Source organism: Armigeres subalbatus, chromosome 3 (genome assembly GCF_024139115.2).
Source record: "Armigeres subalbatus isolate Guangzhou_Male chromosome 3, GZ_Asu_2, whole genome shotgun sequence".
Classification (NCBI taxonomy): Eukaryota; Metazoa; Arthropoda; class Insecta; order Diptera; family Culicidae; genus Armigeres; species Armigeres subalbatus.
In genome coordinates this window covers 187104071-187117545 of record NC_085141.1, presented here as the reverse complement: position 1 = coordinate 187117545, position 13475 = coordinate 187104071, and the positions used below count along the sequence as shown (strand labels likewise).

The window sequence follows — 13475 nt, the reverse complement described above, 5'->3', positions numbered from 1 at the left end:
GGAAGCCTCCTTTCAAGAGGCTCGGAAGCCTCCTTTCAAGAGGCTCGGAAGCCTCCTTTCAAGAGGCTCGGAAGCCTCCTTTCAAGAGGTTCGGAAGCCTCCTCTCAAGAGGCTCGGAAGCCTCCTTTCAACTCGAAGGCCTCGTTTAGAAAGACACGAAAGTCTTTAAAAAATCTCCAAGTCTTGTAGGAAGCTTGATGTATAAACTTGTTTTAAATTGGAAAGCTTCATGAAATAACAAAAATTTCAGACAACATTTTGGATAGAAACCATGTGAATAATGGAGAGCCATATACCCCGTTAGTTTTCAGGTCCGTTTTTCATATAGCTTGTGAGTTACGCATATTTTCATAACGGGGATAAAAATAGGGGGTACCTCAATGAATGCAAAAGTTCGAAGGGGTACATCTCAAGAAAAAGGTTGAGAACCGCTGTTCTAGGGGAACTGTACCGGTTTTGGACATGTTCCTAATTTGGCCAATTTTGCAAATAACTCCAAAAATAAAGCAATTTGCAAGGGTTTTATTAGTTCCGACCTGGGTGGTGCGGATAGAATCGATTTGGTTGTCAAACTGAAGCCAAAATTTTCTATTGTGCCGGAGCCAAACATTGAAGATTGTGGTTATGTTCGTTTCGGATCTAATATTGAGAAGTATTGTTATTATTTTGGGAAAAAATAAAAATAAACTTTGTTTGAGTTTTGTATTCTTTGTAACAAAAATATTCTCACATTATATTTCGTTACGAAATTTCACGAGATTCAGCAGCTGATTTGAGCATGAATGTATGAAAACAATCGTAAAGTCATGTAGAGTCTAGCGCATTTGTGCGCCCTCGTCCAGCGTGGAAAGAGAAATTCGAAGAGCGGGAAATGTTTGACAGCCAAGTAACTGCAAAATAATTTTGTTTATGGGAGTGATTTCAAAATATCCCTCTGCTCGCTTGAGCGCAGAAAAGCGGCTCTATCCGCAGCACCCAGGTTCCGACAAGAGATATATCCCTCACCCTTCAATGCTGCTTTCAACTGATCGATTATTTTGGAAAAATATGTATTTTTCAGGGTTGGCCAAAACCGGTACACTTCCCCTATACCTTTCTCATTTTACTGAAGAAATCCGTATAGCTCATAATCCCCATATTCACAAACCAAACTCGATCTGTATTGTTTTTAAATTCCATTGTTTGCGCTAGCTTCTCACGCTCTACCATCGAATTGGGAATTTCAAATATTTCTGCTCGTTCAGTTGAATCGGTGTCCAGTTCAACTACGTCTTCCTCGGCTACGTCAACTACGTCGTTCTGCATTGCTTCCGCTGTTGATTGTCCGGTTGCTGCTCCAAATCCAATATCGACACAGGAGTAGGTTTCCCTTTGTTTGACAAAAATGATTACAGACAGCACCTTGATTGTGACTGAATCTGGTAACCTATGTGGAACATGCGTGCTGCTAGGGTTGCACATTCATTGCCTTCCTTCCAGATTTCCTTCGTGTTCACGCATCCTTCCGAAGACCTCCAGCTCGACAAAGCATTTGTCTCGTAAATCTTGGTAGAACACCTTTTCTTTCCAATGCAATACATCCAGCGATTCAGACGTGTTGATACCAACATATTTTCTGAAAGCTAGTAGTAAAATGAGTACAAAATGCCTACACACTAGTTTCGCCGGATTTTGAAATTTACGCGTTTATTTTATCCACGCAGATTCTCAGACATACGCGGTACGTATCACCGGCGTTAAACCGTCTTCAATGTATAGGGTTTTTTGTTTTTTATTAAACAACAAAATTTTCATGCCTTATCATTGCATAATGAAATAACTTTTGAATTGATACACAAACATACAAACCTTAAATGCTTGAAAATGTGTCCGTGGCAAATTTTGAATGGTAAAAATTAGTGCTCGACATTATTCCAAGGTAGTATTTTATCTTCCTACTACCAAAACGGACAATACGACTCAAGACATCTTCTAGGATATCATATCACTTGCCTAATAAGTTTAGCTTGTAACAATTAAATTCTAAATCGGTGCTGGTAGAAGTTTGTATGAATGAGCTAGCGATATGCGGTATGTATGTATGTGTGACCATGTGTGCAAGTGAGATCGAAGTTGATTCAAAATATCTTTTTGACATAGAAACACTCACGAATAATTATCGAAAATACTATACGAACGTGATTTAAGTGCCTCAGTAAATATCAAAATATAACGTTGAACGAAAAGGGGAAAAAGTTAGTGCATGTGTCATGCATTAATGCAGCTGAGAAGATATCATTTCCTTTTGAAAATGTAGCACAATCAACATCAATCGATGTCCATAATCAAAATTTATTCCATCACCTAACGCATACTTCCGCAGCGAAATGGAGCCAATGATGTCGATACACGAATTCAATCAACATCAGCAGAATCTAATGTACCAAGAACGTCTTCGTCAGCAGCAGCAGCAGCCTCTTCCTCCAATACCCGGATCATCTGGTTACGATCCGTACAATAACAGAAATATGCTTCCACCGGATCTCCCCGCCAAACCTCCGAAAAAGAACATCCTGAAATCGCCGCTGAAAGCGATCAAAAACGTATTTATCAAATCCACTAGACCTTTGCGCAGGCAAGTCAGTCTCGCAGAAGCTGATAAAAAGCTACGACCCATTTTGAAACGCCAACATTCCATGATGGAGCCACGTTCCACGCGTATGATGGATACGCGTTTCCAAGAACCTCCATACGATCCCCGTCAATACTACGCACAACAATACTATAACGATCCGAGGCAACAGATGTCGCCTCCACCACATCATATGATAGGATATCAAAGGCATGAACCTTACTATCCTAAAGACCCTAATAGCACTTACCAAAACCTCGAAACCGAATCCATTTATGACAGCTATGGGGCTGGTGGATACTACGATCGCGAGCAGGAGAATCTGTACGCCAATCGAGCATTCATAGAATTGGAACGTTCGCGGCCAGGTCTAATGCCAGGCTCTGGGTCTAACACTACAGGTCGAAGAATAGTTCGGCGTCATAGTATGGCCGATCGAAGTGTTCCTTCACCAAGCTTTAGCAACCTGAACCGAAGAAGGATGGGATCTGATCGATACCGCGTAGAGATGAATACCTCATTGAACGATGAGTCCATCTACCAGAGTAAGAGCGGGTCGTACATGTATGATGAAGCCCGGGAACATGTCCGCCGTTCCACGGATGATCCCGTCTACCAAAGTAGGAAGGAGATGCATAGAGATCATCTGTATCAGAGCAAGAAGCAAATGCAAGATCGTATTCAACAAAGTCGCTTAGAAATGATACAGAACCAGCACCATGACCGTAGTAACTCTCCAAGCACATCAAGTCGCGTAAAAGAAGCTACTGAATCTAGTTCAAGTTCTCCCAATTCTCCAGCCAGTTCTACATATTCCACACGGAAAGAAATGAAAGAAAAGGGAATTAAACCTCGCACTCAACTCCGTGACCAAATTTACCAGTCTCGAAGAGAGGCCATGGAGTCTATGGCAGAACCGGAGTATGTCTCTAGAAGGGAACTCAAACATGAGCCTATCTATGAATCAAAGAACGAAGTTGATGCAGCATCTTCCCTCGATTTAAGTAGTTTGCAAATAAATGAAAACAAAGAAGAAAACAGCGCTGAAGATGAGTCGGTCAACAAAACTGTCGTTTATCAACCAGAACAAGCGGAGAACTTCGAAAAATCTTCCGATAACGATGAAACTACCAAAGCTCCTCTGGCAATATCCGAAGACGATGACGAAGACGAAACACTCACACGAACCAACGAATCGGACCTTCAGAAAGTGGCAGCCGCCACGAGCCAGATCCAGGTCACTTCTCCCACCAGCACTCGTTCCTCACATATTTCTAACTTTCTTAAGCGAACGGCTCCTCCCCTGGCCCCTCCGGCATTTCAACCACCTCCACCCCCCACAGCCAATATCTCCCCTTCGAATCCTACTACCAGTCCCACAGCGAAAGACCAGCCCATTCCGCCAGAAATGTATGCCAGTCGCACCTCAATCGAAACTCAGTACACCTCGCAGATGAGTCTTCCGATCGGGCCGCCGAATGCCCACAGTACACCGTTTGCCAGCGAGATGTCCCTGGGATTGCCGCCACCGCGGCAACCAATTACCCGAAAGGGCATATTCGACGCCACCGGTGGCACGCTAGCCGACCCGATTTGGAACGTATCGCTGCAGATTCCGCCTGGGGCGATTGCGCCCGGCGTCAAGCAGGAGATCTACTTCACCGTTACCGATCCACGGCTCAGCGAAAGCGTTGGAGGACCTCCGTTGGACATGGAAAACGGTTGGTGGTTAATTTAACTGATTTTTCAATCTATTCCGTTTGGTTACAATTATGTTTTCAAAATGTATGTAGTGTTTCGTATGATTTCTGGTCGTATCCCTCACGTTCACGTTCATGTTCTCATGCCATGCTTTTACATATTACGATAGCGTTTTTCGTTGTTCTACTGTTATTGTTAACATACGATCCGTTTTGTTTTTGTTTTATATTGGATAACATTTTGTTTTCATGTTTTGTGATTTATTTCATCAATTGTGGAATTTCATTTCATTAATGTTTGTATGCGAGCGTGTGTGTTTGTGTGATTTTTACGTTTATTTGCATGTGGTACGTACTCACTTAGATTAACATATTTGATTTATGCTTTTCATTTTCCTTTATTTCATTTTGGGTATTAATAAACTTTCCATAACGTAGATTCTAGTGTCATGCTTGAAATTGTAGGAAAACATGCTATCACGTTTTTAGGTATATCCGATCAGAAACATCATCTGCAATATTATTAAACACTTTTTCTTATCATAAACTATCTTGAGGCGTCCTTTAAATGGCATATCGAAATGGGCCTTCCTTAGGCGTGTGGTAAGATGCGTGGCAAGCAAGTGGAAAGCAATATCATGCTAAAGGTGGCCACGCTTGTAGGAAAAGTACACGGTGAACAATTTTAAGCGAGGAAATGTTTCGAAAACTGTTCAAAGATTTTTGGTCTACCATTTTTAATCGGCGCGCCGCTCCAATTTTTTGACCGTGCCGCCAACGAATTTTGGGCGCACCGTTGAAATAATTTCAGTACCGTAGCCTGGGGGTGGTTATGGGAGTTCATTATCCTCTCCCAATTTGTTAGAAGAAAAAAACCGTTCAAACCCTTATACATTTGAAAAATTTTGGCTGCGCCGCTGACAAGAACATGTACAATCAAACCTCTTTTAATGTCACTTGTTGGGAGAATGCAAACAGAATTTTGTTCAGATGACTAGGGTGTATACTCAAGGAAATTCTGGGAAAATCTAGAATAAAATAATTTTTAAGTGGATTTGGATACGCATGCAGACTTTCAGGCCTAAACTCTAGGGAATTCTTGGATAAACTGTAATGGAAAAATCGTTGAACGCTCATTCAATTCAACTCTATGGACCACAATCAGCATAAACGAATAAAAAAGCAAGCAGTTCTCAAGGAGCTCAAGGCCTTTACTCGGTCGTTTCGTATCGGTCGTTTCTAATTATCTTAATTGGGAAACAATCCGTTGCGCTTAAAATTTTACTTGCTCGAGAGAAGCTTAGAAAATGTAAATATTCTGGACCATTGTATTTGAACGACGTGGGACACAAAGTTGAGAAGAAATATTATTTTTAGTTGCTTAATACAACTCAATACAGTAGTCCCTCCCCTCTCCAACAACGAAATTTTCTCGCTTCGCCAATAATTTTCCAGATTTCCATTTATTTAGTTCACATCTAAACAGATAACACTGAATCAACAATTTGACGCCACAATACTCGCTACGCTACACGCCGTCTCGTACCTGCCGGATCGGAAGCGAACACCATCTTTGCAGGGTTGCTGTCCGGCATTCTTGCAATATGCCCTGCCCATCGTATCCTTCCGGCTTTAGCAACCTTCTGAATACTGTGTTCGCCGTAGAGCTGGGCAAGCTCGTGATTTATTCTTCGCCGCCACACACCGTCTTCTTGCACACCGCCAAAGATGGTCCTAAGCACCCGTCTCTCGAATACTCCTCGAGCATTGTCCATGTTTCATGTCCGTAGAGGACTACCTGTCTTATCAGCTTCTTGTGCATGACGCTGGTGTGCTGGTGAATCTTTTTTGACCAGTTTCTTCTGTAGCCCGTAGTAGGCCCGACTTCCACAGATGATGCGCCTTCGTATTTCACGACTAACATTGTTATCAGCCGTTAGAAAGGATCCAAGGTAGACGAATTCCTCGACCACCTCGAAGGTATCCCCGTCTATCGTAACACTGCTTCCCAGGCGGGCCCTGTCGCGCTCGGTTCCGCCCACTAGCATGTACTTTGTCTTCGAAGCATTCACCACCAGTCCATCTTTTATTGCTTCACGTTTCAGGCGGGTGTACAGTTCTGCCACCTTTGCAAATGTTCGACCGACAATGTCCATGTCATCCGCGAAACAAATAAATTGACTGGATCTGTTGAAAATCGAACCAGGCTGTTACACCCGGTGTCATGCGGAGACAACTTCTAGCGAAATGTTGAGCAACAGGTACGAAAGTCTATCACATTGTCTCAGTCCCCGGCGCGCTTTGCACACCATCCACGATTCTTTGATCAGTCTGGTAAGCTTCCCAGGAAAACTGTTCTCGTTTGCCAGATAAGCTATCGTTTTTAAAGGAACCTAATTTTGTAACTGATGACAGACATGATGTAATGTGCTTCAGATGGTTCGATCAGCACAGCATTTCTGGCAATCACAAAACCACCATTAAGCCATTTCACACATAAAAGAGCTAGAAATATAAGTGAACAGCTTTTAACATAACTGGTATCAAACCAGTTGATCCCCCTGTTACATTTTTAGCTAACCTTTCCTGGGAAATTTCTTCTTCCGAAATTCTGGAAAATTCATTTCTGGGATTCTGAAACTTTGGGAAGTCCACCAGCAGCGATTCCTTCTGCAATTCTGGAGATTCAAGATTCCTCCAAGAATTCGGAAGAATTTCCACACTAAAAAAATTGAGGTTTGAGGATCTGCTCCGTTAATATTTTTGGATTCTTTAATTCTGGGAAAATCCTCTCCCAGAAATTCTGCCAAATTCCTTCATTAGGAACTCTGGAAAACTCATATTTCAAGAATACAGAATTATACCTTCTCTAGGATTTCTGGAGAATTCCTACCCAGGAGCTCTGACCATTTATCCCTTCAGAAATTATGGGGAATTCTTCCTCCAAGCATTTAAGAAAACTTTGGCCCCTTGCAGACTGTAATTTTTCTTAAATTTTGAACAATTTCTCTAGGACTCTAGGAAAATCCTGATCCATGAATTCTTGGAGACTGATTTTCCAATCATTCCTGATTCTTCCATCTCGAGCAATTCTATGGATATCCTTCCTCAAGAATTCTGATAACTTCAGTTCAATGATTGAATTGAACTGAGTTGCGTGCTCTTACCTACGTAATGTGGTCGGGTCTGAGCTTGACGACCGACTGGCAAATAGCTCACACAACCTTACTTGATCAGTACAGTTGCTGATGAAGTTCCTCTAATGTGAACGTGTACTATACACATGTGGAAGTGTTGGCTTGACAAATGGATTGAGAGTGATTTGACTATGCGTCCAATTTGGGAATTTCGAGCTTATTTAGTAGCCGCTAGGTTGCGAAGGCCGACGGAGGTCCTTCGTAGCCTAGTTGGTTAAAGCACCAGTCTAGCGTACTGATGGTGGTGAGTTCGAGTCCCATCGAAGAAAAAGTGGTTACCTCCAATACATTTTTCAAATCAATATCTTCCACATAATGTACATATTCACATATGAGTTTTCATAACATCTGAGAACTTGCCAATTAATGGGGAAGTATTACACCAATTTTTTTCTCGGATATTTTGTTGAAAGTCTTCTACAGGAATTCGAGGAAATCGTTATAGAAGAATTGTGGAATATTCTTACATTAGAATTTTTGGAAAAATTCTCCTTCAAAAGCCCTGGGATATTCCAATTTCAACACAGTGTTCTATCTCTCTTCATTTTAATCCATCGCCAGCTGCTCATTCCTAGAATTTCTATGTCATTCTCTCTCTCTAATACAGGGGTTAGACAAAAACATAGGTAAAATTATGTCAAAATTCAAATCAACATAACATCGCGTAGAATAATCCGATTTTGATAAAACCAGGACCATCACTCGGACACTCTTCTAGTTTACTGTCCCTTTACAAAACCTGAGATTGGTCCTTGGCCACCGGAGATGTTCCGGGTTTTCCGACGGTATGTTCAAAATAACGTTCAAGTAACGTTTACTTTTATAATGTTTTATGCTCTCTCCAACAACTAGAACTAATATGCCGACCAATGGGGGCTGTAAATCGAGAATCCATCAAAACTACACAGAGATATGGCTATTTCCGTAAAAACGGTTCCGGGAACATGATGAAATGATAACAAATCGGAATAATGCAAATAAGGCATTTTATGAGACGTTTCGCGGTGGCCCGTTTATTTACTTCTAATGTTTTGATTTGGTATGATTCTGCGTGAACATTCCGTTAGGTCCGAACACAAAATAATGTTTGTAACGTTTTACTTTTCATTCGTGTTTTCTTCAGCATTTCATGCTTAGAATGCAATGGTATGAATTATCTAACGATACATTTTAAGAATCATGTGAAAAACCTTGTTCTAAAACCCTGGTAGACGAAAAGTAAAAAAAGTAAAAAAAGTAAAAAGTAAAAGTAAAAACAGCTGTTTCGATCTGTCTCATAAAATGCCTTATATGAGTATCTAACTTCATGGCTTTGCGAGACAATGATTACAGAAACATTTACAAAATGATGGAGTCCACTGCCACCCTTATAGCAAGTTCCAAGGGCCTTCCACGAGGTGCCGGTTTTGGCACCATCTGGAATCATGCATATATGGGTGTCAAAATTCATGTTTTTCAAAGACAATGAATATAGGATATTTATTGAAAATACATTTTGAGGACTGTACGACTCTCTGGTCAATTTGTAACTGGTTCCGGGTGTTCTGTGAAAGTGACATTTGTTCAGGGTGTATGGCTCATCCCGTTCCGTTTTCACGAAAAAAGCCATATCTTTGCTTACACCTAATGAATTTTCGATCTGCAGAAAGCATTGATCAGCATATTAGTTCTAGTTTCTGGGGAAAGCATAAAACATGATGCGAGTAAACGTCACATAAAATGACAAGCAGAAGAAAAAATGCATTTTTGACATACCCTCGGAAAACCCGGAACATCTCCGGTGACCAATGGCTAATATGCATAAGGACAGTATACTAGAAGAGTTTCCGCGTCCGATGGTCCCGGTTTCATCAAAATCGGACTATTCTACGCAAAGTTATGCTGATTTGAACTTCGACAAAATTTTGCCTATCTTAACCTTTTTGTCTAACCCCTGTAACTCTAGTAAATTTTTCCCTCACAAATTATAAGAAAATTATCTACTAGTAAATTTCTGCTCCTTGTATTCTGGGAAATTCCTTCGAAAGGACTTCTAAAAAGTTCATTCTCAAGAATTCCTGTGATGTTTTATGAGTTTTGGAGAATTGCCAGTTGTGGGGTTTCAGGGTGGCCAGTGAGTCGGGAAATCGGGAGATGCGGGAAATATGCGGGAATTCAAAGTCCATGCGGGAAATGCGGGAAAAAGTCGGGAATTTCTTGAAGTTACATAAAAAATCGGGTAAAAAAAATCATTAAGTGTTCATTTCGTTAATTCATGTGTGAATCACCGCAAATATTTAGAAAACAATTATGTATCTCCCCCTCGGATTTTTTCCCAGAAACAATATTTTGAGGGGGCAACGGGGAAAATATCGAATATTTTTGAACATTTTTAAAACATTAGTTAACAAATCCGAGGAGTTTTTGATTTTTTTTTTATTTTAGTATTGTATTATATTATATTTCAGAGACCAGTAGGACATCACAAATAAAATCAAGTTTATCTCCGAAAGAGAGAGGAGATGCTTGATCGACGTTCTCTTGAAATGGACTCGAGTTTTGTCCAGAGACTTGTCGACCGTAACTAGTCGAGTATATCTAATAATGTTTAATTCCTGTTGCATCTCAACAATCTCTGATCTTGTTTTTAACATATTGATTTTATGAAACGGTAACGTTGTACAGCACGATACAGTACGATCTTCCTTCTGCCAAGCTCCCGTATGAAAGGGGAGGGAAGAATATCAGTGAGGAAGCTGATATATCTCCACTGGCTTTCAAATCGACTTCTAAAAAAACATTCTTCATGCCTGCCGTATCCTACGGAACTATCAATTCTATACTTTCGCCTCTAATTTTATCATGAACATGTACGTCTATGTTTGGAAGATGATATTAGCATTTCCATATCATTGTCATATTTAAGTCGGCCTTGAGAATATTGGCTCAATTTTCAAAATGTTCGTGTACATTTCACTCCGAAATCGAACCTTTTATAGAAGTCTTGGAGACCCATGAAGTTATATACCAACCCGACCAGATAGTTATACAATTATATCAATGTGTTGCAAATAACAATACTTGAAATAATTTTATTATAAATTCTCTGTCAAAAATGGATGATAGAAAATTTCACGATCTTCATAACTTGATTATAACATAATATATTATGCTTATTTTACAGAAAAACGAAATTACCAACATTTTTGGTAGATAGGAATTGGAAAAAAACGAAGTTACCAGTATATCTTGATTTAATCGAGAAAGGCATTATCACCGCTAGGTGGATTAATTTGGGTTTTTTTTTTCAGTAAACGTCAATTAAAAGCACTTTTAGAATAAAATATGATCATGCATGATTTTTTTTTCGAAACTTGAATAAAAAAAAATATTTGAAATCTTTAAAATTATATCGGTAATTTTTCAAAAAATATCGGGAAAAATCGGGAAATGTGCGGGAGTTTTAAAATGGAAGTTAAGTTGTCAATAGCGGTATGTAGGGATCAATCAACGATACTACGCTACGACACTCCTGCCTCAACACAATCAGATCACTCACTCTCTGCTGAAGCAGCACACGCACTACCCTACCGGAGTAGGGATACTCCCCATGCCAATTGGCACTGCTTGCGGACACATGAAGCTTTTTGTAGAGGTTTAACAGAGCCCACTGCCAAACCCCACCACGTCCTAGGCAGGCCCCCTAACGAACTGAAATTAAATAGTCACCCTGGCCGATACAAATATTTAAAAACAATTATGTCTCCCCCCCTCGGAATTCTTTATGACCCAAAAAAATTTTTTGAGTGGGCAACGAAAAAAAATCGGGAAATTTTGAAGATTTTCAAAACATTCCTTAACAAATCCGAGGAGTTTTATTGATTTTTTCCATTTTATTATTTATTTTTTATTGACCCCCCCCCCCGCCCTTGACCTTTCGAAGACCAGTACGACATAATTTAAATTAAATAGTTGTAACGGCCTAATGATTTCAGAAAAAAAGTCGTAATGAAATAATTGTAATGTCTATTAAGAATCGTTCAAAATCTTAAATTAAATTCTCCTATTTTTATCTTTTGATGTTGTAGTTCATTTTATATAGTCTATATAGCTTAATGGCGTTTAATACATCTAAATTGCATGATAATATAATATGGTATCCGTTAAAAAGACAAACAATGTCCTAATATTCCAATGTCTCGTATGTTTCTTCAACTCCCGCCACCGTCTAGGTGAAACGATGCTTTCGCCTCTCGTTATGTGCGGTCCCCAGGGAACGGAATTCCTGCAGCCGGTGACGCTAAACATTCCGCACTGCGCCGGCCGGACACCATCGCTCGGAATATCGCTCAAGGCCACCGACAGCGAGAAGAACATCCAAACCGATTGGGACAACATCGAGCTGCCGAGCAATGCCGCAGCGCACACCGTCTCAGTCAAGGTGGACCATTTCTGAACAGGTTTGAAATAGATTCCACGGCGTGAACACGTTTAGAGTAGGACAAATTGTACAGCAAAGTTATCATTTCCCGATTGTATAGCAAGACAAACATTTTAAGTATGTGCCTTTATTATTTTACTTAATGTAAACAGATTTTTATGCAGCTTATCAAAATTTTGGTATATCTAGCTATAATTAAAAGCTTTGCATAAACTGTACCAATTGCCATCAGACCAGTATGACGTTATTTTAGCAATTAAAATTTACAATTTTGTCACAGCATAAATCATGAACATTGCCATTGCTTATCAAGCTTGTATATAGAAAATAATCCTTACATCTATAGCTTATTCGACACATGCGTTAGTTTGAATTCAGGGCTTAATCGCGGATACTCGAATTATTTGATACGGCTTGTTTAGGGCTTTATGCACATACATATAATAATTATGATTTGTTATTGTAAAAAATTAAAGATAAACCCCTATATATTTTATACATATATATAAAGCATGCCCTAGGGTGTAGGAAAAGTTTCGAAAATAGTAACGCAATATATAATTGTAAATGTCTTCTTCAAATCGCTGCAAACGTGTTAAATAAAATTATTTTCAAAGAAAAGCTAACAATTCATAATTTCTTCGAAATTCCTTCCAGAAAAATATCACAATGTAAGAGCTTCTTTTTACTATCATGCGTGCTCACCGTTGAAAATAAATTCCAAAAATAGGCAACAAATCAAACTTCTTTTTATTGCTGTGTTTTTGATAGGATGAAAATGGGAGCTATGAGATGAAGTGCCGAACAATTCCCCTATGTCATTTTATTCCTTCAATTCAATAGAGCAGAACTGATCTCAGAGAATATGTTTAACCGAAACGTTTTTTTTTATTGCTGGTTTTCATACCGTGTGACACTGACAGTGTGGTAGTAGAAGTGAGGGGTCCCTACTCCTAGTCTAAAAAAAGGTGCCTTGATGACAAATATCCTTGCAGAAGTTTTCCCGTGTTTCCTTAAACAATTCGCGAATTCGAAGCAAAATTCTTCACACAAACAATGACAGTTCTTTATGGGTTTTTACAGTAGAGCAACAGAGAGGAGGAGATGGCGGCCATGTTTCACTCAAACTCTGACAGATAGCAATCGGATTTCCCATAGGAGGGAAGAGCAGAATTTGCTTCGACTTCGCGAATCACGTGTGCAAAACGTATCCAACGATACGGCGATCTAATGTTTCCCCGGGGCCGACTGTCGCTCGTGGTTTGTTATCTGCCTAGAGCAAGCAGACATAGATTGAACGAGTCGAATCTTGGTGCATCACCACAGCCCAAGGTTGCCGTGATCACCAACACACACGCCTCGGAGTTGGTCCCGTTGTTCCTTTGCAGTTTAAATCGGCTCCGGAAAATCACCCGTCATACGCGGCGTCTTTCGTGCCTGTTGTTCAACATTGCGCTAGAAGGTGTCATGCGGAGAGCCGGGTGTAACGATTTTATACGGGTACGGTTTACGATTACGACGGGTACGATTTTCAACAGATTCAGTCA

At 40.1% G+C, this 13475-nt stretch overlaps 1 protein-coding gene across 9 annotated transcripts in view; it reads left to right on the top strand.

The window, feature by feature from the left end:
* Positions 1 to 12549, top strand: part of LOC134220672 (tight junction protein ZO-1) — a 192624-nt gene extending 180075 nt beyond the window's left edge. For all 9 annotated transcript variants that reach the window (XM_062699772.1, XM_062699774.1, XM_062699769.1 and 6 more), the window contains 2 exons: positions 2363 to 4332; positions 11720 to 12549. In XM_062699772.1, the coding sequence (XP_062555756.1) occupies positions 2363 to 4332; positions 11720 to 11943 (2194 nt within the window). In that variant the 3' untranslated portion in view covers positions 11944 to 12549. The remainder of the gene's footprint in view (positions 1 to 2362; positions 4333 to 11719) is intronic.
* The last annotated feature ends 926 nt before the right edge of the window (positions 12550 to 13475 follow it).